The sequence below is a fragment of the Balaenoptera ricei genome, chromosome 2, assembly GCF_028023285.1.
Source record: "Balaenoptera ricei isolate mBalRic1 chromosome 2, mBalRic1.hap2, whole genome shotgun sequence".
Lineage (NCBI taxonomy): Eukaryota > Metazoa > Chordata > Mammalia > Artiodactyla > Balaenopteridae > Balaenoptera > Balaenoptera ricei.
This window is the reverse complement of record NC_082640.1, coordinates 150,754,665-150,781,767: the sequence shown is the minus strand read 5'-3', so window position 1 is coordinate 150,781,767 and position 27,103 is coordinate 150,754,665. Positions and strand designations below refer to the sequence as shown.

At 36.8% G+C, this 27,103-nt stretch overlaps 1 protein-coding gene across 15 annotated transcripts in view; it reads right to left on the bottom strand.

Annotated features, from left to right (window-relative positions):
- SYNE2 (spectrin repeat containing nuclear envelope protein 2) overlaps window positions 1–27,103 on the bottom strand; it is a 319,025-nt gene that overhangs the window by 148,797 nt on the left and 143,125 nt on the right. For all 15 annotated transcript variants that reach the window (XM_059914375.1, XM_059914389.1, XM_059914374.1 and 12 more), the window contains exons 33-45: window positions 21,246–21,404; window positions 19,967–20,128; window positions 17,543–17,644; window positions 16,391–16,591; window positions 15,855–16,026; window positions 15,208–15,320; window positions 13,778–13,980; window positions 13,218–13,337; window positions 12,828–13,119; window positions 11,595–11,746; window positions 10,362–10,671; window positions 8,682–8,846; window positions 5,650–5,991 (exon numbers count right to left, since the gene is read on the bottom strand). In XM_059914375.1, the coding sequence (XP_059770358.1) occupies window positions 5,650–5,991; window positions 8,682–8,846; window positions 10,362–10,671; window positions 11,595–11,746; window positions 12,828–13,119; window positions 13,218–13,337; window positions 13,778–13,980; window positions 15,208–15,320; window positions 15,855–16,026; window positions 16,391–16,591; window positions 17,543–17,644; window positions 19,967–20,128; window positions 21,246–21,404 (2,493 nt within the window). The remainder of the gene's footprint in view (window positions 1–5,649; window positions 5,992–8,681; window positions 8,847–10,361; window positions 10,672–11,594; window positions 11,747–12,827; window positions 13,120–13,217; window positions 13,338–13,777; window positions 13,981–15,207; window positions 15,321–15,854; window positions 16,027–16,390; window positions 16,592–17,542; window positions 17,645–19,966; window positions 20,129–21,245; window positions 21,405–27,103) is intronic.

Here is a 27,103-nt window from a genome sequence, read left to right as displayed (position 1 = left end):
AATCCATCCACCACTAACCATTTAAAATGTATTATTGTATAATATCTTTCAAACTGCTGTACTGTCTCACTATCCTAGTGTATTAATTCCTCTCAATTTTAGTGATGAGGACTCTTCTGGTGGAATGTTCCTTTGTGTTATTGATTGATTGACTGATTCATACTAACTCAGGGTTATCAGACTTTTTTTTTTAAACTACATTGTGGGAATCCCCATGGACTAATGGGTAGAACTGACCGCCCCCCCTTATGCAGATTTGTGCTTGCTTCTTCCAGGTACTGCAAGGAGATAAATAGACAGAGGCTCATTTACATGTTAATTTCTTAACTTGAATTGCTCCACAATGCAAGTAGTATAGATTTGGACTCTAAACCTGTTTGAGATATAGGATGGTTCTGATTTCTCATGGGAGACCCTCTTTTCCCACCCGCAGTCAGAATAAGTAGGTCCTTGTCCTTTCTCTGGGTTAGAGATTTTCTTGTTGGCCTTTCTCCCTTTCTCTTCAAGGGCCCTGCCAATTCTGGAGTATCCACTCCAATGCATGGACTCTCATGAGCCCTTATGAACTCTAAGCCCCGGGACATCTGATTCTTTCCCTTCTCCACTTCTCCTGGAATTTCTCTTTAAAAAAAAAAAAATCTACGATCAGTATAAACTTAAGACAAAGTATAACTTAATAAGCATACATATTGAACCTCTGAGCATAAATGGAATTTTCAAAGTTAATAATAAATTTAAAGTAGAAAATGACCATTCTATCAAAAGCCTGGTTCTGATATATTGCTAACTATATTTACTTTTTTAAAAACTGTTGCTTTTTTTCAACCATGTATCTTTTCTTTGAGTTTGGCCTGTTTGGAAAAGAACAGGAGAAAGAATATCATCAATTCTCCTAAAGGGTAGGACTGTGATACTGTCATTTTTATGTCCCTTAATTCACAAAGTAAACATTTTACTTTAACATTTAAAACACTGAGCTTTAAGTAACTGAGCATTGTCTCTGGCTTGCGCAAACCTAGCAGCACAGTCAAGAGGTAAAGACCATGACAGCTTCACTATCCTTTTTCCCATTCAGGGGCAATGGCCCCGTGGCTATAATAATTCTGTGACAGTGAGAAGGTTATAAGTGATATCTGTCACTATCACTTATAACCTGCCAACATTGGGACAGTGTCATACATACTCTAGAGGATATATTTCTTTCTTCTCTAAAGCATTCCAACATGAAGTAGTAAAAAACAATTCTAAGCATAAGCAAACATCCATCACTTTTAGAGACAAAACCGAATGGCAGATCAGGTTAATCTCAGAGGCTGCCTCTCTCTCTTAGCATATTGTCTAAAATGTTAATGTGACCCGTAACGCACTTGAGACTCAGCCAGCCCTGCCTACCTCCCAGGCCTCACCTCTGTCCTTCTCCCCTCCTCCTCGCCCTATGCAGTGGCCTTGTTCCAGTTTCTGACTCCTCACGCTCTCTCCCCCTACAAGAGGAAATTCTACTTTCTCTGCCAAGAGTGCTCCTGACACCCAGCTCTGAGCTCTGTTATCTCCAATCCACCCTGCTGGTCTCAGGTCAAGTGTTGTTTCTTTAGAGAAGCTCTCTGAACTTCAGAGAACTACAGTTCAAGCCAGCCTCCTTTATTATAGATTATCATGGAAACGTGTTCCTTCCTTTAGTTGCTGTAATTAGCCTCTCATCAGTTAATTAGTTGATTAATGTATGTCTCCTCCTCTAGACCAGAAGCTCTATGAGAATAGAGACCACGTCTATTTTCACTCACCGATGGACCCTAACTGCCCGTTCAAGAAATTTTTACTGAATGGATGTATAGATGAATTCACATTAGAAAAAATAAATAAATAAGAGAATTTCATTTAGTCTTCGATTGCCAAGATTAACAATTTGTGGTTTATAAAGTAGAGTTGGAAAGAAATTGAGGATCCATCAATCTAGCAGCTGTGGACCAGAGATCTGTTAGGAATGACAGGAACAGGGTTTGGTTGGGCTTAACGAGAGTAGAGAAGGTTTGAAACACGCACGAGAACTGGAGTCAAATAGCATACCGGCATATTAAACCTCAATGAACAACCCACGTAACACATTCAATAAAACTGTGAGGTAGACCACCAAGCATCAGGCTGGGTAGAGGCGCCTGGCTCTAGTCCCAGCTCTGCTAGAATGAGAACTTGGCTGATTAACATCTTCTGACATTAATTCCCTAACCTGAAACACAGGGTTAGGATAGAAATTTTCTAAGGTTTCTCAGCCTAAGATTTCAGGACTTTGGAGCGCGTTCTCAAATGCATGCTGCTTGTAGATGTTAATACCATGTATACCATGTAAGTCACTTGTCCTGTAAAGAAATAAATCTTGGATTGAGAAAAATACCTCTAGAGTAAGAAACAAGATTTGCATCCTGGCCAGAAGAGCAAAGTAATACACTTGGAAGACAGAGTTGACACATGGCCCAACTACATGTTCCATTACAAAATTTTTTTTACTGACTTACTAGGATAACCAACACCAGAAATAAACATCATTTACTCCAGGCCTGAAAACTCTTTCCTCCTTTTCATTCTAGTACTGACTCCCCAGAGTTTCTGGTCGCTCACCCACAGCTGGACACCTTGCATGTTTTGTATCTGTGATCATCCACTTTCCAGGATTTCTCTATGGGTGCCTTCTTAAATATTGAAATTATAAATGCTCAGAAAATGTTGAAAAGAACAAAAAATGATTCAGACATACTAAATTATACCTAATGACAGGGAAATTAAAGAGGTAATTATAGACAAACTTTTTTTTTTTTAAGAGCAATTATGTCATGTAGGTTGACATTTGGGAAGGAGTGGGCAAAAAAGATCATTCAATACAGGTTAAGCCGTAATGTTGCTTTATGAATTTTTAGAAAAATAATAAATGAAGAATGTATCAGTTTCCCTGTGTTTCCTTTTTATCATTTCCTTTTATGGACACCTGGAATCTTAAGAGATTAGTCAGTCCTCATTTTTTATCATATCCTAATTTGTTACTTCACTTAACCTATATAGAAAGGGGGAAATGGAAGGCAGTTTTGCCTTTTCATATTAAAAAAATTTTAGAAATTCACCTCTGTAAAATTATCCAGTATGATCTTGAATCATAAGCACCCACACCCTTCAGACTGCATTTTGTAACTTCTTTTGTCTCTAAGTCTGCGTTAATATTTTTGATATTAAAGAAAAATTCAGCCAAAGGTCCGGATCTAAAATAGCTCCTAAATTTCAACTAAAATGGAATTCTTGGCAATGGATTCAAACATATACATGCTAAAATGGCAATTTTTGAAAAGTGCAATCACACTTTCAGCAACTCTAAGACCAAATGCAATTTATTAAAGAAATAATAAAATTAAATAAAACTTCCTAAAATGTTTTCTGGAGATGATTTTACATAATCTGATAAAAGCCCTTCTAGGCTCCAAAAAGGCACATGAAATGAGCATTAATTAGATATTTAATTAGTATTAGATTTTAAACTGTGACAATTGTATTCTCACTTCTAGCTGAATGACTAGCACAAAAGAGGTCTCAATAACTGTTTTTAATGAATTAAATGGTTATTTTCACTGTCACAATAGTTTTTGATTAATCAGATTTATAATTCTGTAAATTGTGCTTTTACGTGCTCTATGTATACATTATATAGAGACTCTTGCTTAAGTAATTTACACCTGCGTCTTATATTTGTCACTTTGTATTATATTTGTCTATGCTTATTTTGATCTCTTATACTAGTTGTACTTCAACTTTCAAACTGCTCTTGTATAGAGAACAAATTTGTAGTTACCAGTGGGGAGAAGTTAGGGGGAAGGAATAGGGGATTAACAAACTATTAGGTATAAAATAAGCTACAAGGATATATTGTACAACATGGGGAATATAGCCAATATTTTATAATATCCATAAATGGAGTATAACCTTTAAAAATTGTGAATTGCTATATTGTACATCTTTAACCTTTAAAATTGTGAATCGCTACATTGTACATCTGCAATTTATATAATATGGTACAGCAACTATACTTCAATTTAAAAAAACTTAAAAAATAAAAAAAATTTTAATAAAATGAAAATTACAAAAAATTTTTTAAACTGCTCTTTATCTTGGTCTAATGTTACGTAGAATAAAGTAAATACAGTCAGTACTTAGCGTAGAGAAAATAAGAAGCACAGATTCAAGAAAAAAGATTCATGTTACAAAAGAGGGAAAAAAACAGTAAAATGTTGCTAGAAATTAAAACTAGATTCCTCTAGGCCAGACCTGCAAAAATTATTTGAAGACTTAAGTCCCTCCATCTGCTCTAAAAAAAAATCATTCTAATGAAGTATCATAAATTATCAATAACTCATCATTCAAGATTAAGTGAAATCTTAATAAATAAAAAAATCTTATTGGGTTATGATCTTTATATAGTTTTCAATATACTCTATTGAATTTGGAGGGTTCACAGCCAAAATGGGTCTGAGAAGTTACTCTTAAAGTTATTAAGCAAATCCCTTTAGCAATGTCATGAATTAGGATAGAAAGCACTCAGGTATTTTTCCTTTTTTACTTATTTACTGCTCTTTAAATACCATTAAGAAAGTTTCTTTTACATGTACAGCTTCAAGAGGTTCACCACAGGGCCCTAATCCGTTAAGACATATTTCCTTAGCTCTATCTAACACTGTTTGTGGGATTTAGAAGTCTTTTCCTATGGCCAGAGAGATGCTCCGTTGGCATTTAACCTTGTTTTACACATTTCTAGAAAGCCCTATCTGGTTCCTCTAATCCTCCATGATTTCTGCTCTAGGAAGACAACAAAAGTGCAGGCTCTCTTCATTCCTGTGTATCATGTATTCCATAAAAAGCCGGCGAGGACCCACACCTGAATGGTCTAACCTTTGCTGCTGTCCCACTGGACCCTGGATTGTGAGAGGCTGACTAACAGGTAGGCTCTTTCAAATGTAGCTTACTGGATGGCTCTTTGTGCCTTTTCCATTTCAATCTCTAACCTATGAGAAAGCACTTTAAGAGCTACAGAAAAATGTACCCATTTGGATGTTTAGAGTGAAAACAAAACAACATTCTTCTTTCTTCTCCACAGGGACAATCAGGATCCTGAATGTCGATATTCTCACACCAAATGATCTGACAACATTTAAAAATACATTTGCAGTACAGGGTTAACATAAGAAGAAAGGCCCCTATCCTTTCAAACGGTCTCTGATTTCATTATGAAATCAACCGAAAAAAAAAAAAGACCCTAAAAAATAGGGCTGTTGGATTTTTTCCTAAGAAATGTGGGTAGAGCACATTTTCTTTTGCCTTTTCCAATTTGCCTTTGAGCTCCTGATCCAGGAAACTGTAACTGATTACATATCAGAGAGAATAATAAACCTAAATTGATGACTGACATTTCTAACAGATGAACAGTAATATTTCACTGCTGAAATCCTGGACAGTCTTCTAAGGGCTCTTTTGACAAGTGGGCATCATAAATAGCCAGCAGATTGAGGGTTTAATTATGAAATCAGAAGGCTTGATTCACGACCCTCTTTTCAGAGTCCAACAACACCTCTTCATTCGCAGACACGACGTCTTAGAGATGCAATCACAAGCACTTACCTTATTTATTTCCCAGTCTTCCTCCAACTTTTCTACTGCAGCTGAGTCCTGAGTGGACTCCTGTACATCAGAAGTGACCTGCTCCTCTCTGCCTGGCAGAGGAAACTTTTCTTTCTTTTCTGTTGAGCATTTTGATTTGAGAATGCTGTTGAGACAATTTTCCATCTCCTGTTTAGCAGATTCAAGTCTGTTTTCCAAATCTTTCTGTTTACATTTAAGTGATTTTATATCATCTTTAATAATCTTCTGTCCCACTGAAGATGTATTTTGCTTGATGGATTTTGCTAAAGCTAAAATCTTCTCTAATGTGCCATCTTGTAAACGGAGACTATTCTCTAGTTCCTGTGAGTGGAGAAAAGATTGTCACAGAAGTATCACTGTTCAATTGCCACAGGAGTTAATTGACTTTTGTAAATCATAGCAGTGTTCTGCTTCACTAGTGGAAAGTATAAAAAACTTCTCAACCCATATCACAAAGAAGGAACTTTGGGCAAAATTTAAACCAATGTAGCAGCCCAGATCAAATTCTCTAACAGATTTCATAAGATGCTAGAAATGTATAAGAAGTAACAGAGAAAATTTTCACAACCCAGTTCCTGGAACATAAGAAATGGTCAACACATATTTGTTGAGTATATATTTTGTTCAAGATACTATGTAATATACAAGTAATACTATAATCAAACACAATCAAAACAATAATAAGTGCCTACTTTGTGCAAGGCCCTAAAAAGAATAAAAGAATCATTTAGAGTGTGCCTGCATGAATCTAGTGCTAATATTCAAAATTCAGAGCAAAGTTTAAATCAATCTATCGAATGCAATATCTTAAATATATTAGAAACTCAATCAATATTTACTAAATGCATGAATGGATAAGGCTAATTTGAGACCTCTATACGCAAAAGGAATTTGATAAACTATAGCAGCTACTGATGTTACTACTGAAATAGAATAAGCCTTAAAGTTACTAGGTGAACTATATAGTACTTATTAGTCACTGTTCTAATGGAATATACAATAAATATTCATTCATTCATCTAACAAACAGCAAGTATTATGATAGGTTTTGAAATTACATAGATGAGTAAAACACAGTCCCTTCACAATCCTATAGTCTAGTGAGAAAGACAAAGAAATAAACAGATAATTGTAACAGAATATGGAGAGATGTATGCTAACAAATATGTACAGGTCATCGAAACATTTTAGCTGGAAGAAGGGAGTTCCAGATTGCATTTTGGATAGACCCAAGGTGGCCATGGGATAGCTGCACCGGAGAGGGTGATACTGCAGGCAGGGAGACCATTCAGACGTCTAATGCAGGGATCTGTGAGATGAGGGTCTGCTCTAATGCAGCAGTAATGGGGGTAACGGTAGAGGGACAAATTGTTGAGATAATCCAGAGATGAAAGAGACAGCACTTGATGTCTGTCTAGACTGGGGAGTCTGGGAAAGGATATCCAGGTTTCTGACCCGGCAGCCTAGAGAGATGGTGTAGATACCCACAGAGTCAGAGAAGAAGAAGCAGGCTCATTGGTAGGGAGCTGGGGTATGGAGAAAGGGAAGGAGATGATGAGTTATTTTCTGGACATGCTGAACCACAAATAACTATGAGACACCCGAGGAGAGATGTCTAGTGGGGTCAGAAGACCCAAGTTGTAGCCCCACTCTGTCATTTAACCTGGGTGACCTTGTAAGTTCCTCGCCTCTCTGGAACTCAGCTCATCATGTATAAAATGAGGAATCTTGGGACTTCCCTGGTGGTGCAGTGGTTAAGATTTCACACTCCCAATGCAGGGGGCTGGGGTTCGATCCCTGGTCAGGGAACTAGATCCCACATGCATGCCACAACTAAGAGACTGCATGCCACAACTAAGGAGCTGGTGAGCCACAACTAAGGAGCCCTCGAGCTGCAACTAAGGAGCCCACGAGCCACAACTAAGGAGCCCACCTGCCGCAACTAAGACCCAGTGCAACCAAATAAATAAATATTTTTTTAAAAAAAAATGAGAAGTCTGAACTTGACGGCTTCTGAGATTCCTTCTAGCTATAGCAGAAGGCTATATTTTAATTTTTCAACAGGAGCCTGAGCTCCTCAGAGTGAGGCTCGTGTCTTGCACTCTTCTCAGTATCCAAGGCACCCAAACAGTGCCTTGGACACGATGAGCCCTCAACATTTGTCAAATTATCACTGTTAAAAGGGAGGTAGCTTTGTCACAATGTCAAGCTGTTCTGGAGGGGAAATCTTGCTTGATTCCCAGGTTCCTAAAAAGAAGAGATAAGAAATTCCCAAGCTCATGCCAGCAGTGCTGCCCTGAGACTCACCCCATGCAATCTCCAGTCAAATAACTGTGAAAGAAGCAGCTAAGAAAACGTTTTACTCTGTTTTCTTCTGGAGGACACCAATTGGGCCTGTTTATGTTGGCCGTGCAAACAGGGAGCATCCAAGGAATGTGTTTTGAGAATGTGGGTAAAGAGCTGCAATCCTTACTGTATAAGGAGAGGGGTCGTTGAAGTGAGGCTGAGAATTTTAAAAGCCCTACATCTGCAGAGACGTCTAAGGTAGTCCATGACTATGAAAATTAATAAGGTGAAAATTATACAACTCCCATCCACCCATGATGAAGAATGCAAAATTGAATCATTTCCCCCTAGGTCTTATTGCATTAGTTGTATCCTTTGAATACCCAGTATCTCCTGGAATCACTGTGCTGTCTCTAAAACAAAGATCTCCAGGAGCTATAGACTGCTCATGGGTGAAATTGTCTCTGAGGGTCCAGAGCACACAGTACTGTTCAACTCGAATTATAAATGGATTTGCTCACTAAAGAAGAACATTTCCACTTTTTATGCCTGGTCAGGACTTTATCCAATAGTCATCTTAATAGCATTTTCAGCATTTGAATTTTTTCTTTTTTTATTTCTTTTCTTTCACCATTTGAATTTTTGATCAAAGACACTGATTTGTCAAGTTGTAATTAATATTGATTTTTTTAAAATGTCTATCATGTCTGGACATTGTTTAATACCTGCAGTTTCTGCATTTTTTCCTCAACTGCTATTTGATCCACAGGCTTATCAGAAAAACCGACAAATTCCTTGGAGATATAGTCCAATGCAGTATTTAGGTCTGTGATGCAAACCTGGTATGAGTCGTGTTCTTGAACATGACCTTCCAATTTTTGCACAGACTCCTAAAAATAAAACATTGACAATGCATGCATTAGGTCCCTGAATTATCCCACTCAGAAAATAATTAAATGGTTCATAAACATTTGTTTTATGAGGTTTCATCTTGAAAAAGGAATATGGCCATAAATCATCCAGAGTTCTTAAGTAAAGTTTTTAGCATTGGGATTTTTGTTTCCCCCATGTTTCTTTGCCTTCATTTCACTCCCGAAAACAATTTGTCAAGAGGTTTACAAAATGAAATGACTACAAATTATATCATCAAATCACAAACACCCATAACAAAGCAGTTCCCTTAATTATCCTTCTTACTACAACCAAGTACCCACTCTTGGAAATGAGACTATGTGAAATCAACCTAACCTCAGATTCCTTTCCTAAGACTCAAACTCCAAAATTGTGTGTTAGGAAAAAGTAATCCTAACTCAAGAGCAAAACCACCTTCAGGTTCTCTCCCTGGAATAAGAAAATAAGGTGACCGCACCTGATCAGAAAAGAACAGCAATTATTAAACTAAATAACTTACAGCCAAGTGGGTATAATCTTCACGCCTGCACAACTCCTACTATCTGTATAAGCAAGATTTCTTTTTTTTTTTTTAACATCTTTATTGAAGTATAATTGCTTTACAATGGTGTGTTAGTTTCTGCTTTATAACAAAGTGAATCAGTTATAGATATACATATGTCCCCATATCTCTTCCCTCTTGCATCTCCCTCCCTCCCACCCTCCCTATCCCACCCCTCTAGGTGGTCACAAAGCACCGAGCTGATCTCCGTGCTATGCGGCTGCTTCCCACTAGCTATCTATTTTACATTTGGTAGTGTATATATGTCCATGACACTCTCTCACCCTATCACATCTCACTCCTCCCCCTCCCCATATCCTCAAGTCCATTCTTTAGTAGGTCTGTGTCTTTATTCCCATCTTTAAGCAAGATTTCTTATCCAGGTAATCCTTATATTGAATCTGGCTTTCAGTATGCAAAGAATTATAAACAATTCTCTTAAGAGAATAATATGCCTCATGACAAGATGACATTTTACCTCTTAATTCTTTTATTGCAGATCATGTGGAAAGACTCAAGGGAGAAACCTGATAAGGTTTATACAGAATAATGGATATAACTATTATAATAGATGATGGATGGATATGTGAATGGATAGACGGATGAATGCAAGCATGGATGAATGGATGGATAGATGGATGCTGCATGGACAACTTTGACACTGTTACCTACATAAAGATGCCTAAACATACCTTAATCCTTCCAACCCCTTATGAGGGGAACTTTGATGAGAGGAAATAACACTATTATCAAATAATGCACACTGGATTTCTCTAGCAAAACTGACCAAATTGATTGCTCCATCTTGAGTAGTTAGTATTTGTATCTAAAACTGATAAATTTTAAAAGCTTTTGATTTACCAAAAGAACAAAACAATGGTCCTATATACAAATATTACATAATTATGCATAATTAGGACAATCATTTAAAATTTTATTTTGACCATTTCACCTGTAGTTGTTGAAGAAGACTTTCATGTAGATGCTTTATTTCCAGCCACGGCTCTTCACTAAAGTTGGGATTTTTAGTGCACTCTAAGAGGTAATTTCCTTGAGATTTTAACTCCTCTAGTAAGGATGTCAAATCTTGTGCTTTCTGGAGGAATTTCTTATAAATTTTTAATTGAGCTTTCTTCTCCTGTAAACCATGTTGCACAGCAAAGCCCACTTCTTGTTTCTTTTTTAGTTCTGTGAGCATTAATCTCAGATCCTCTTTACTTTGCAAATACTTCTCGCCTTCTAGTAGAAGCTTTTCTTGATGGCTAAATTTAACAAAGTATTTTACAAATGAAATGATATATCAAAATCTTATAATACAACATGCATTATTATAAAAAGCATTAAAATAACACTACTGTACATTATTCCCAGGGACTTCTTTGGCATTATAACATTCTAAATAGCACTAAGTTTAGCTCAGAAATCAAGATTAAAATTAGTTGTGGTATTACTTTAAAAAAGTATTGTTTTTTTGTCACATAATTTGATCTGAGAACAAATATTTAATAATTTAGATTTCAAACTATTCCAGTTTTTATTGTTTAAATATAATTATAATATTCCATGTTTTTCTTTTTCATATAAGTAAAATAAACAAGCATTCAGTATATTGGCCAACTAACTAGTTTCTGTTTTCTATAGCTTGAATTTGTTTTGATCTGTTTTTCTTAGAAAAATATAAAACTTACATTTCCACCAAATATTAAATGTGTCATTTAAGACATATGAATTAAGAATTTTCATCAGAATTATGCCCATTAAATTCAGACAACGTTTATCAATGTTTACACATTTAAGAATCTCTTAGCATATATATTTAAATGCATGAATTATCCTGCAGTAATACCAGGAAGATACTGAGGTTGTCTGGGGAAAGGGTGTTTTGGTACAGAAGGGGAGTGTTGAAGGTGGAATGAGGTAGACAATGTTAATTTGTTACCAAGGGCCCCATGGGTTGATGCACCAGCCAAAGTAAACACTGCCACTGAGTTATGACAGCATGTTTCATATCTGATGCAGAGGACTATTCTTCGCTTCTGCCTCAACACTGTGATTGCCCCTGATATTACTTACTTTCTCTCCAACAGATATATTATATCCACAACCAGAAGGCAGACAAAACATACTTGTTACGGCTTCATTGTGCAATGAAAAACCATGAAAGTGGTGAAGGCATGCCCTTTACCTTAGATATGTGTTGGCTAAATGGAGTGTGTTGTCCCACTGGCTCTTGATATCAGTAAGGGTCTTTGGAACCATCGGAGCCTTGCTGCTCTCAGCCTGACTCACGATGGTCTGTATTTTAGCGTCCCCTTCAGGCTTTAGTAAAATGATTTCCTAAATCAAATAAAAAAGATCTTAAAATCTCATTCATACCACTCAGGGATATTTCATATGATATGTTTTTATTTATAAACATTATTCAGAGATTCTAACTGCAGAGTAGATTTCAAAATTACCCTTTCATTTTTATATATTCCCCAAATACAAAGACATCCTTCACGTTGTATAGAACTGGTTCTCAGTAAGCATTTGTCACATTGATCTGGTTGCATTCCTACTCTTCTCTTGATTCTCAATTGCCCTCAAAGAAATTGTATGCCAAAAAATCCCTGGCAAATCCTCCTTCCAATCTGTACCATTATTTATAAATAAAGAGTGAGGGTAACAACCTGAACAAGACACCTCTATACACCCAAGATTGGGTTTATGGCTTCCCATAGGAAAATGCAGAGTGCCTCAAACCAACTACTGTTTCTCCACCACAGCGTAATTAATTCTCATTCCCTGCAATTTTATTTTCCTCTTTTGCTCCAAACAATCAAGTTCCTCCCTTCTTGGAAACACTACTCCAGATTCACCTTCCCTGGAAAACCTTTCAGATATAATCCCAAATGATTGATTACTTCAGTATGTCAAACGAACCCTCATGGCTTGACCGCGTCATCCTCTGCACTCGGTATCTGATAAACTAAGAACCACACAACCCACTCAGTATCTAATATTCTTTAGGAACCATACGTATCCACTCTGAAGACGAGTTCCTCTCCAGCCCTCACCTTGACCTTGCCGATGCTTCTGATGTACTGACATACATTCTTTTAACATCCTAGCAAATTTCCACCTGCTGCAGCTCTAATTTATCGTTTTAATTTCATTTCTTCTGCACTCAGTGAAGATGGACAACTGGACATTGCTCTCACAAAGAGAGGATATACTTTCTCCCTTCCTTATGCATTACAATAATTTTAGATCCATCATAGCCCTTCTCTTTTGCAAGCTCAGTCATCTGAATTCCTTCAACCAATCTGCAGTGATCCTATTTTCCATTAAAAAACAAATCTTTGCAGTTTTCCTCTAAACCTTTTCAAAATTAGAGTTCACTCTGACCTCCGAAATTTAGTTTCCACAGTTATACCTTTATTTTTTGGATTCTTTCCTCGAGGGGCATTTTGCCTTCAGATGAATTCAAAACCATCAGGGACTCTTTAATCCCTGTTATCCAACGAGTTACATCATGTGCAAGATCATTAAAGCTCTGGTCCTTGGCAGGAGGTAACTTATCCTCTTCATCAATTTCACATAATTGTCCCAATAATGTCTGGTATCTATTGATCAAATGTGTTGATTCTGTTACTATTTCTTCTTCCTCAGTAATCCCATATTCCTTCACAGAGTTGTTCAACTGGGCCATAGATTCGAATTGTTCCCTGTAAATTCCAAATATCATTGAAAGTTTATAGGAGCCACGACACCACTTGAGAAACCATATTCCCCAGAAATACATTTCATGCAAGATCAGCTATACCTCTTTCTAGCTAGAGCTTGGCAAAATAGCTCAGTTTTCTCTCTTGTTCCTTCCATTTCTTTCCATTTCTCTTCTTGATTAGTAAACCACTTACTCAGGTTTCTGTGGTCATTCTGGAGTCTAAAATAATATCACACACATTGGAATATAAAATCAGCAAAAAGTGTTTATCTGAAGAGAAGGTTGGCACAAATCTTGTGAGCCAACCAGGTTTTTTACTACATTTTTTTAGTTTCTTTAGAGAAAATTTAATTTGTAACATTAAAATCTGAATAATAATAACATGTATTATAGTGGAATTCTAATGAGCCATACATATATATCATAAAGAACAGGAAACAAACAAACAAACAATTTTTGGACTCTCCCCTGAACCTTGGCCATAATTTGAAGAACTCTCCAAACTTCTATATTCCTAGAGCCAAACTTGGGTTTGAAACTACATATTTTATTTTTGGAATTTGTGTGTATGTCTATCCCACTGCTAGCTGTACTGAGGCAGAGTACATATGAAGATATCATTAGCAAACATGCTATTAGACATCACCTTTATTTCCTACCTCAGTAGCTGCTGCAAGCACTCATCAAGCTCCTTTGCTCGTGCCTGGCATATGGACTCCATTTTTTCTAATTCAACTTCTTGACTTACGATCCAACTGTTAAGCTTCTTAACAGGTGCTTTGGGCAGATGATTTTTCACATGATTCAGTACAGTTCCCACCTGCTGTATTTCACTGCCTCTTCCTTCAAGAGTCAAGAAATCCTTAAGAAAGACAAAAAGTCAATTATATCCTATGGGCAAGTCTCAGTATGGTCCCTGCCACCCCAGTGACACTTTCCCAAGATGGTACATAGACATGCCATCTTCATAACATGCTACATAAAAGAAGTTGCTATGGAGAGGTGGCTAAGTGCAATAGCAAATGATCAAAAGACAATTTATGTTGGTTCTAGAATGTGTGTGTACATTTGTATTTGCATCTGACTTTCTGGGAATCATATCAAGCAAAATGATGCCACCATGTGGGTCAGTGGGAGTTAGACCGGGAAAGCCACATTTTCCTATCCTGGCTCTGCTCAGCTTCTCCTAAATACTTGCTCCTTTCTGGCAATCAATATGTAAAACTAAACAGCCTATTCTCTATTTAACTTTGTCCAAATCAGAATTTTATTTCAATGTTTGTGTTTCAAGGTTTGAGCATCAATTGCTGAGACCCATGCAATGGGCAAAGTTTAAAAAAAAAGTTGGAACTATAATTTAAAAGCAGAGAAGAAAGGTGATTTTGTCAATAAAGAATAGTATCATCAAAGCAAGGAATTAAACTGGGAACATTTAATGCCACTGATAAGTCTGAGAGCATAACTTATCACCAAAGCCTAAAGTACTTGATAATCTACCATAAAGTGATCAAGAATTAAAGGTGCCATACGCATTTGAAATGCCCACATTATTGCCTCTTATTTCAGACTATCTTCCCCTCCACTCCCATCAGCAGTGTATTTAAGTTCAACTACAATTTTTAAAAGAAATATGGCTGGGAAAAAACTTTTTAAAAAGTCAAGCAATCTCTTATAGAAAGTAAAGGGGTTTCAAAGTCCAAATTAGGTAAAGCCTTTTTTTTACATCAAATATGATTTTAACACAACTGAATTCACCAGCAAACATTAAGTTAAACAGCATCTTAGAATAGTTGTGAAAACAGAAACTTTTTAAGTCACTTACACCCTTACCCAGTAAACACAGAGTGTTAAAAATACTGGGCTGGCCAAAAAGTTAGTTCTGGTTTTCCGTAGATGTTACGGAAAATCCCGAACGAACTTTTTGGCCAACCCAGTATTTGGGGAAAGGCCAGGTTTTTTGGAAATATTATCTCTATGTAGGGAAATTACTAAGTCAAAATAATTATTGTCCTATCTACTTATATATAGTTCTATCTCCAGCATTTTAATTTTGATAAATTTTGATTGAAATTTAAACGTGTCTTCTTACAGAAAGTTTTTGTAGTTTTTGTTCCACACTCTTTTTTGTTTCTGATGGTTCAAAACACTCCTTAAGGTTCATTTTAACGTTGCCAAACCAGTCATTAAAGTTCTTGCACTGATCTGCAGGAAAAAAAACAAAAGAAGCTATATTCATTCAAGGAAGACGTCACAAACCTTGTTAAAGTAAAATATTTTGAAACTTGCTTCCCATGTCATGGGTACGAGTCACTGTAAAGTGATAATAAACTAAAACCTGATTTTGAGGGTTAATGGAGCCGACGTGACAATTGTGGCATATTTTCTACACCAAACCTCCTCTCCAAGCATACAGGACACCCAAAGACACCTGCAGGGCCAGCCCGCTCACAGGCATGTCCCCAGACTCTGACCACAGGGAGAAGGTCAAACACTAGGACCCTCGTGACTCTCCTTCATGAGAAAAAGATCTGGTACTTGAACAAAAGAGACGTTATTTACGATAGGCATAGATCAGTGAGTGTTTGCTCCTAAAAGATTTATCTGAATATTATTTCCTTAAATACAGTGTGTGCAACCATCTCTAAGTGAAGCTTAGATTAACTAGCCTTTGTGCTCACGGTACTTATCCATACCTCAAGATTCCCAGAGGCGCAGTAAGAGAAACATTGCACTCACCATTCAGTAACTTAGAGAAGTGATCTTGCAAAACACTTTTTTTCGTATTAAATAAATCACTGACACTTTCGTACTGCTTTTTTAATTCAGAGAGTTCAGGAGTCAGACAACCTATTTGATTCTCAAGTAATATCATACTGTGTTTCTGCTGTAGAATTTGCTGTTGAATCTCCTAAATATATAAACAAACAAACAACACTGAAGTCTTAAAAATGGGCTCAATCTACACAGAACATATTAGGTATCCATTGTTTCTATAAAAATCTAGATGATTTTTTATTGGGTAGACCTGCTTTCTCTTAGCTAGTAAATGTATAATGCAATGCAATTTAACATCAAATAATGACTGTCCACAAAGCAATTCAAAGGTGAAACAGTTAAATATACACAAATTGTTTTTCTGAGTTTTTCCCCCAGACTTTCATTTTTTTATACTAACTATTTTTATAATAATTATTAACCTCAAGAGGACAAGACCATCAGAAACAAGTGTGAAAATAAATCTGAACCACAGAAGAGAAGTAGCTGGGAAGTACCTCTAGTTTAGTAAAGATCTCCAAGCTGTCAGAAGGAGACAGGGCATTTAAGAGGGACTCAGTCATTCCAATCTGGGTCTTAGCCTGGTGGAGATCCTCCCTTAACTCAGCTGTGCTGCCAACGAGTGCACTGCAGTTGGATTCTCCTGTTAAACGCATTTTCACATGTTCTATCTTGTTCAAAATAGAGGACTCCATGACCTGAAATCATGAAACATATGACGTACTGTAATGGACTTGATTTAACTAGATTATAAGACAACTGCACTGCTGAAGAATGAGTTGAAACTTCGTTTCATTTCAAGGTGAAATAACTTCTCTCTTTCTGATTCTTCCTTGTTCTACATCACTGATACAATTCAAATATTGCCTTTAAAAAAAACAGTAATGTGAAAAAAAACTGAAATTGACATTCTTATTTTTTTCTAAGAGACTAAGTGAATCTTCCCCTTAAAACAAGTTTTATTTAGCATACCAGTTGAGGTGCTATCTCATGGTGCTTATTGGAAAACATATTAAAACATATAGAAAAAAATTAAATAGCCAGCATTTATTAAGTGTGTATTACGTACACAACATCATGGTAAGCACTTTATATACAAAATACAGGCTTAAGAAGGGTAACTTGCCCAAGATCACAAAGTTGTCTGACAGCAGAGCCAGGCCCTCCCCCAGAAAGTCTGACTCCAGAGCTTATATTCAGGCACTTTGCACTTTGATTTAAATAAAAGTCTAACAAATCTCTTCACACAATAGAAAATCACACTTGGGGCAATCTCCCTGTTACTCCATCTAGCAACTAATAAACTTGGAATCTCTTGAGCCGTATTCTCCTTCCTATGCCCAAGACACTTATGAGGAAACCCTTGTTACTTTACATGGAAGCAAGGTAACATCTCCCCCTCTGCACAAGAGGCCTGTGAAATAAATGAAATGAGAATAAGAGAATGCAAAAAATTATTCATTCTAAAATGGGACAAATATGATAAACTATGCTGGCTATTAAAAATTTGGTTGGACATGACTAAAGATGAATCAAATAATGATCCTAATTTTATTTTAGGTTTAAGTTTTAGAATTCTGGTTTATGAGCATTACTTTAGAGTATATAGAGCATCTTTAATTGCAACTTTAAAATAAAAATTTTCTTACCTGTAATTCAAGAGGTATTTCACTGCTTTGAAGCAGGAACTGTATCTTAGCCACTCTTTTAGAAAATTCTGAAGGTTTTTGTTCATGGACTTGTAACTCTTCCTAAAACACACAATGTTAATGGAAAATATCTTTTTATTTTATACCTTATTTTCTGGTACCCCTGATTGCTATTGAAAATATAGAGAAACTGAAAGAGCCTTTGAATTTCCCCTAATCACTTGATTTTTGATACAGTCCTGGGAGTTGCAAAACTAAGTGTCTTCATGGATCAGGCATATGTTATAACTGCGTGAAACACTCTAGCAATAAAACGAGAGGGGCCAGGCTTGCGCCACAGCAGAATGCAGTGCCTGCCTAAAGGCATGACATCTCATAGCTCTGTACATATAAACATACACATAAACATATAAAGCCAACACACACACACACACACACACACACACACACCATGTTGGCAGAATTTGGCCCACACGGTAGCCGTTATAATCCTTAACTTCAAATTTTTAAATAACCTGTATCTCAAGACAAATTTTTTTTTAACTTTTAATTTATTTTTATTTATTTATTTTTGGCTGTGTTGGGTCTTCGTTTCTGTGCGAGGGCTTTCTCTAGTTGCGGCGAGCGGGGGCCACTCTTCATCGCGGTGCGCAGGCCTCTCACTATCGTGGCCTCTCCCGTTGCGGAGCACAGGCTCCAGACGCGCAGGCTCAGTAGTTGTGGCTCACGGGCCCAGTTGCTCCATGGCATGTGGGATCTTCCCAGACCAGGGCTCGAACCCATGTCCCCTGCATTAGCAGGCAGATTCTCAACCACTGCGCCACCAGGGAAGCCCCTCAAGACAAATTTAAGGGATACTTAGTGATAATTCATTTCACTTAGAAAATCAAAATCTTACTTCACAACTGTCATAATATACCCAGGAAACTCATAAATCTCCACACATTTTGCAAGTCTTTTTCCAAAAGTATAAAAATGGATATGTGGGGCTTCCCTGGTGGCGCAGTGGTTAAGAATCCACCTGCCAATGCAGGGGACACGGGTTCGAGCACTGGTCTGGAAAGATCCCATATGCCACAGAGCAACTAAGCCCGTGCACCACAACTGCTGAGCCTGTGCTCTAGAGCCCGCGAACCACAACTACTGAGCCCGCGTGCCACAACTACTGAAGCCCGCGCGCCTAGACCCCGTGCTCCGCAACAAGAGAAGCCACCGCAATGAGAAGCCTGTGCACCACAACGAAGAGTAGCCCCCGCTCGCCGCAACTACAGAAAGCCCACGCGCAGCAATGAAGACCCAACAGAGCCATAAATAAATAAATAAATAAATAAATTATATAGCACAGGGAACTCTTCTCAATTCTCTGTAATGACCTATACGGGAATAGAATCTAAAAAAAGTGGATATATGTATATGTATAAAAAAAATGGATATGTGAATTTAAAATTGAATAAAGTGACCAAAATTAGAGAAAAAAAAATGAGACTTGAGACATTAGACGTGGCATACTGCAAAGCCATCATGCGCGCATGCATACATTTTTATATTACATTGAACCACATATAACTGTCAGACTTAACTGTTTTTTGACATACCAAGATTGTAATTTTATATGGTCCAAACTAATAATATGCAAACAACCAGCAATAGAAAGAATTCTTTTTAGAGTTAAAAGAGATAACTTTAAAAATATTTTTTAATTATTTTTTTCTTTTCCATTATGGTTTATTACAGGATACAGAATATAGTTCCCTGGGCTATACAATACGACCTTGTTGTTTATCCATTCTATATATAACAATTTATATCTGCTAGTCCCAAACTCCCAATCCATCCCTCCCCCGCCCCCTCTCTCTCTTGGCAACCACAAGTCTGTTCTCTATGTTTGTGAGTCTGTTTCTGTTTTGTAGTTAAGTTCATTTGTGTCATATTTTAGATTCCACATATCAGTGATATCACATGGTATTTGTCTTTCTCTTTCTGACTTACTTCACTTAGCATGATTATCTCTAGGTCCATCCATGTAGCTGCAAATGGTATTATTTCATTACAAGAGATAAGTTTAATTCTTTCTAAATGGCAAAACCTGAGATCACTGTTTTAAAAAACTAGCCTCTTTTGAAGCTCTATAAAGATTTTGATATTCAGCATTGTGTTTTTTCCTAATTTTTCTACTTTACTTGAAGTATAGTTGATTTACAGTGTTGTGTTAGTTTCAGGTATACAGCACAGATTAATAATACCTGCTAACATCTTCCTGGATACCACAAAGAAAACGATGGAATTCAGGGCTCACTCAAGGAATAATGAAAGAAATAAAAGATTTCTTTGTGATTTCTCTACCCCTCTTCAAGAAAGCAGACTTGATATTAAAATGTCAACAATCTACAAAAAGAACAAATATTTTATTTCTGTTTAATTAACCTTCAGCTTTTCTCTTTCCTCTTCAGTCAGTTGATGTAATTCCATTTTTTGAAGGATCTTTTCAGTCCACTCATCAATCCCATTTTTTAAGTTAAAAAGCTTGTCCCATAAAGCTAGAGCTCGACCAAGATTTTCATAGTAGTCTTCTGTCTTCTCATTTATCTACCATAATTAAAAAATAAAAGTAACACATTTAGTGGTGAAAAAGCATAAGAACAATTGTTTCAGTCAAACACAACTTTAAAATAAAATTTTAGATTACCTTTACTTGCTAAATAATTTGCTTTATTCATCAACAAAAAATTTGCGTTAACATACCGTGTAGTTCTTTCTTCTACAAAAAAAAAAACTTAGCTGGTTTGCTGCAGTTTATATGCAGTTGAAAGCAATAGTTTTCCTCTTCTCTAAACCACAATAATAAAAGATGCTTTTAAAAACCCAGAGCAGGGACTTCCCTGGTGGTGCAGTGGTTAAGAATCTGCCTGCCAATGCAGGGGACACAGGTTCGATCCCTGGTCCGGGAAGATCCCACATGCAGGGGAGAAACTAAGCCCGTGCGCCACAACTACTAAGCCTGCGCTCTAGAGCCTGCGAGCCACAACTACTGAGCCTGCGTGCCACAACTACTGAAGCCTGCATGCCCTAGAACCTGCATGCTGCAACTACTGAGCCCACACGCTACAACTACTGAAGCCTGCGTGCCTAGAGCCCACGCTCTGCAACAAGAGAAGCCACTGCAATGAGAAGTGGCTTCTCATTGTGCAGTGCCCACACTGCAATGAAGAGTAGCCCCCGTTCGCCGCAACTAGAGAAAGCCTGCGCACAGCAACAAAGACCCAACGCAGACCAAAAAAAAAAAAAAATTAAAAAAAAATTTTAAATATCAAAAACCCAGATCAAAATATAGCACAAATTCTTAATTTATAATTCATAAAAATATCATTACTACTCAACCAAAAATTATTTTAAAAATATTAAATAAATGTAATGTTGAACATCAACTGGCTGCATGGATGGATAATATATTAACTAGTTTATTTCAAATAAGTTGAGTATACACTTGTATATCTAAAAGAGTATAGATTCATTTGTTAGTACAATAGTACCTAACTCTGGGCATAAAGCTAAATCCCAAGTCATAAACTTTATATTATATGAACATTTTTTGTAATGAGCACTTTTGAATTTTGTAATTAGATAAAAACATTAAAGATACAAAAGAAAAGATCAATTTAATTGTTATTAAATAGAATTTCTAGTCGATTAAATTATCACTTACATCAAGCCATCTATCCACAATAATATTAGCCTCTTTCTCAAAAGGAGGCTCTTCAAAGTTTCTCATTTTATTTAGATGAAATTGTAGATTTTTGCAGATCTGGTTAATCTTGTCTACAACTTCTAAATGTTCATTAAATTCTTCTTTAACAACTTCAATCTGTAAAAATGATATGAAACATGTTTTGATATACTGATACAGACAAATAAGACTTATTGTCCCACTTTCTCAATGAAAAGGTTTTAGAATCCTAACCATCTGGTTTATTAATAATCCTACACCCAAATTCCTTGTCCCACTCTGCATGATGAAATATTTATAATGATCTAAAACCATCTTTCTAGTGCATGTGAAATAATATTCTACCAAAAAAAAGCACCTCTATTCAATCGTATAAAAAAATGACAGTTCCAAAAAAAAATGACAGTTCCTAGACTCCTCAAATAGGAATCATATTTGTCATTTTGAAGAACCTAAGTGCTCATCTGAATAAAACAGACAGAACTCTAAAACATCTTTAATATGACTTCTAGTTTAATCTTTCATGATTCTAACTCCCATGTCATTTCTAACATGGAAGGTGAAAACACTATTTTACCAAAAGGCCAATGATCTTAAACTACAAAATAAAATTTGAGTGTCGAGTAATGCAATCTTAATGTTTCCACTCAATTTACCTATCTTATACAAGCATTTTTAATGATTATATAAAATTTGAAAATAGTGATTTCTCATAAATAAAAAACTAAAAATTATACACCCACAGGGGACTTCCATTTCTGGGAATATGCAGTAGACATAATTTTTCCATTAAGCACAACTAAAAACCCTGGACATCATATACAAAACAGACTTAAGAAGACTGAAAAGTGAGGAGTTCAAGGAGGGAGAATGGCTGGGGGCATCAGCTCCTGAAGACAGCCTGGTGGTGAGCTCCCTGAATTTTCTTTTTCCCTTGGATATCCCAGACTGTGTGCTGGAGAAGTCAGAAGCTGGTAAGATCCACAGACACAGACCAGGAAAAGCCTGCTGTCTTCAGCCCAAGAACGAGGAATAGGACAACCTACCAAGACAGAAAACTTTTAGGAAATAATCACTCACTGGAGCAAAATACCATAGGAAACACTGTGGCCCAACGCCCACCTGTGCCAGCAAAGGTCAAGTGTAGAGCCTAGACAGCCACCACCATTTCCAGGCTGTAACAGGAGCCCCACTCTCCCCCAACCAGGGAAAAGAAGGCCGAGTAGAGCTGGGACTTTCATTCCTGCTGGGCAGTAACAAGCGCACACACTCACACACATACACACACACACACACACATCCATGATGTCAGGGGAGGCTACCTAGGGAGCTGTAAGGAGGAGCCAGGGAGGTGTCAGTAGAGACCTTGTGGGGAAGCAGAATGCCCACCCCCAACCAGCAGTAACAAGGAGCCCTCTGTCTCAGGTGTCCTTATTTGCAGAAAACATGATTATCTATGTCAGAGAGCCCAAGGAATCTACAAAAACACCCCTAGAACTGATACGTTGGTTCAGAAAGGTCACAGGATACAAGATAAACATAAAAATCGATTTCACTTCTCCATATTAACAATGAATACATGGACACAAATTTTTAATATTATATCATTCACAATTACTCAAAAAATCGAATACTTAAGTGTAAATCTAACAAAACATGCACAGGAACTATACGCTGAAAACTATAAAATACTGATTAAAGAAATCAAAGAAGATCTAAATAAATGCAGAGACATACTAAGTTCATGGATCAGAAGACAACATAGTAAAAATGTCAATTCTCCCAAAATTGATGTACAGGTTTAATGCAATTATTATCAAACCCACAATACTTTTGTAGATATAGACAGGATTATTCTAAAATTTATATGGAATAATAAAGGAACCATAATAGCTAAAATATTTGAAAAAGAAGAATAAAGTGGGAAGAATCAGTCTACTTGATTTTAAAACACCATATAGGTACAGTAATAAAGATTACATCAACTGGCAGAGGGACAGACACACAGATCAATAGATCAAAGTGAACCCAGACAAATACACCCAACTGAGTTCTGACAAAGATGAAAAAGCAGTTCAAAGGAGGAATGGGAGCCTTTTCAACTTACGGTGCTGGAGCAACTGGACATTTATAGACAAAAACGTAAACCTTGATCCAAGTCTCACACCTTATACAAAAACTAATTCTAAATGGATGATGGACTTAAATGTAAACCATAACACTATAAAACTTTGAGAAAAAAAATAGGAGAAAATCTACAGGATCTTGTGCTAGGCAAAGAGTTCTTCGACTTTGACACCAAAAGCACAATCCATGAAAGGAAAAATTGATAAACTGGATTTTACCAAAATTTAAATCTTTTGCTCTGCAAAAGACCCATTAAGGAGATGAAAAAACAAGCTACAGTTTGGGAGAAAATATTTACAAACCACATATCTGACAAATGACTACTGTGTAGAATATATTAAAAACTCTCAAAACTCGACAGTAAAAAAAACCAAACAATCTATTTAGAAAATGAGGAAAAGATAAGAAGAGATATTTCAGCAAAGATGACATACAGATGGCAAATAAGCACAAGAAAAGATGATCAATACCATTAGCAATTAGGAAAATGTCAATGAAAACCACAAAGTGATACCACTATATATCTATCAGAATGACTAAAATACAAAGTAGAGGCAACATCTAATGCTGGCAAGGATGTGAAGAAACTGGATCACTCATACATTACTGATGAGAATGTAAAATGGTACAGCCACTCTGGAAAACAGTTTGAAAGTTTCTTTAAAAATGAAATACATAATTAACATACAACCCACCAACTGTACTCCAAGGCAATTAACCCTGAGAAATAAAAACTTATGTTCACAGAAAAGCCTATACAAAAGTTTATAGCAACTTTATGCATAATAGCCAAAAACTAGAAACTACCCAGATGTTCTTCAGAGGTGACAGTTAAACAAGCTGTGGTACATCCATACCATGGAATCCTACTCAGCAAGAAAAGGGAACAAACTATTGATGCATGCAAGAATCTGAACGAATCTCCAGAGAATTATGCTGAGTGAAAATAACCAATCCCAAAAGGTTACATACTGTATGATTTCATTTATATAAGATTTTCGAAATGACAAAATTATAGAAATGGAGAACATATTAGCGGTTGTGAGGGGGTGGGAGCAAGAGGGAAGTGGTAGGGCTATCCGATGACAGAACCAGGGATAGTCTGGTGATGGAAATGTTCCTCCTCTTGACTGTATGATTGTCTGTAACCTGACTGCAATATTGCACTACAGTTTTACAAGATATTTCCATTGGGGAAACTTAGTAAAGGGTACATAGGATCTCTCTGTATTATGTCTTATAACTGCATATGCATCTATAATTATCTCAAATTTAAAAGTTTAATTTAAAAAATTAAAATTACTTAAATGTTTTAAATGGAAAAAAAAAATAACTGGGGCAGTTTTTGTCTCCTGACTGGAAGCTGACTGATACACTGGCAGAGCTGAGATGCAGACTCAGGTGTTTTTTTTCTCCCAGCTCAGGACATTTTGCATAGGGCATAATAAATGCTTGTTCAATTAAATGGAAAAAATATATATGTATGTGTGTGTGTGTGTAACCTAATTTTTATTACATTCAAAGAACTTTGTTGTTACATTGACACAAGCTACCAGTGGGTGAAGAGAAAAGAAAGAGGAGAGGATACTTTTAGCGTTGACAGGAACTGCAGGCTTTGTCCTACAATGAATGGAAGGGGTAAAATAAAGGAAACTAGATCCCCCCCCCTGACATTTCCCAAACTTTAATAGTCCCCTGACATTCTAGCTTTCTAGTCTTACTTTTGCACTTCTGCCTTTGATTAAAGAGAGTGGAAATTTGGCACCATATCCTAGATAAACATCCAGGTTTCTATGGTTTTGAAGGACGAAAGTTCTCAGTGGTATCATACTTCAGCCACTGGTGCAAAGCATCATGACAGTACATACGCCAGAAACTGATTGTTTCTGAAGACAGTACCTAAGTCATCACAAAATTAACTGAGAGTTATGTTAACAACTGGTACTAAAATTTGCTTTTTTCAGACAGTTAAAAAAAGCATATGAGAAAATAATTAAACACAAGTGTACTTCTGTATCTTCCATACAAAATGATATATTATTTCAGCAAATATACAAAGATACCACACTAGATACAAGATTCTCAATATAATAATAAAAGCCTGGGCATTTATACATTTCTTAAAGGTAATTACAGTTGTTTTGTTAATTTTTAAAATATTTTTGTGAGTAAACCTTTACATTTGAGAAAGGGGTACAGACAATGCAAAGTTAGTCATTTTTTACTTCTATAATATACATGTTTCAAATATGTCTTCAGGGAAGGCAATATTATGATGATTGGAACATGACTTTGTAGTCAGATAGACCTGAGCTTAAATAATGATTCTGTCACTTGTTAGCCATATAATCTTGGGAAGGTTATTTAACCTCTATCCTTACTTTGTTTCTTTGTTTACAGAGAAAGTTGCTAATCTGTCCAGCCAAGCCAGGGGTGATGATTCCACCCCAGTGGACCTGGAAGGCAGAACGTCAAGCCAGAGAGGATTATTCTCAAGCCTTAAGGTTTAATGTTATTTGCCTTGTTAGGTTTCGGACTTCCTTGGGACCCAATACTTCTTTCTTCTTTCCTATTTCTCTCTTTTGGAGTGGATATATCTATCCTATACCTGTCCCACCACTGTATTTTGAAAGCATATAATTTGTTTGGTTTCATGGGTTCACAGCTGTAGAGTGTAAAAAAATGAATAAACAGAAACCTAAATTAAACAGAGTTGGGAGACCAGATGGGGTGGCAGAGCCCAATAGGAAGAAGAAAGGCTCCTTTACTGGCAAGGCCTTAGCCAATGAAAAGCCACGGACTCTGTTTACTACAGCCCGTCCAACGTCCTTTTCCCCTCTATAAAAGCATCCTTCTCTCCTTGCTGTGCAGGGACTTGCACATGGCTCCCATGGGTGCAGACCCTGAAATGCAATTCTCTGCTGATCCCAAATAAATCCCTCTTTGCTGGTGAAATATCTGTCAGTCTATTTGTTTTAGGTAAACAAGAGGAATTTCCCTCAGGATGAAGTGCACCTTGAGTTTCACTCATATCTAATTTAGATGATATTTAGATGAGACTTTGGACTAAGCTGGAGCTAGTTAAGACTTTTAGGGCTGATGGGAAAGAATGAATACACTTTGCCTGTGAGAAGGACATGTTTTGAGGGGTCAAAGGCAGAATGTTATAAACTGTGAGAACTGTCTTCAGAACTGTATGAAATAAATTTGTGTTGTTTATAAGCCCCCCAGTCTATGGTATTCTTTCATAGCAGCCCAGATGGAAAAAGACAACAGCCATAGAGGAACTAATCATAGCAGAGGGGTCAAGACCTGGATCTAGATTCCCATCAGGGAGACTCACCCAGGAGAGGGGCCGAGTGCCTGAAGGTGATAGAAGTTTTATTAGTCAAATAAATAACCTGTCCAGAAAGTGCAGTTTACCATTAATGGGTTGATTAAGTCCTAGGTACTCTGCAGGCACTTTACAGATGTTACCTCACCTAATCAGGAAAGGAACAGCTCTGCTGGTAATAGGATCCCACTTAGTGGGACAAAGGCAGGACTCCAGGAGTGAGGAGGATTGGCACAAACCAAGAACAGCTGCAAGTCAAAAGGGATTCACTATCTGGTCAGTTTGAAAGGCAACGACCCAGGATCTGTGAGTATCTAAGGCAGAGACCTGGATCCTGAAACAAGAGTGCAAGCTGGGAAACTGGTATCAGGGACAT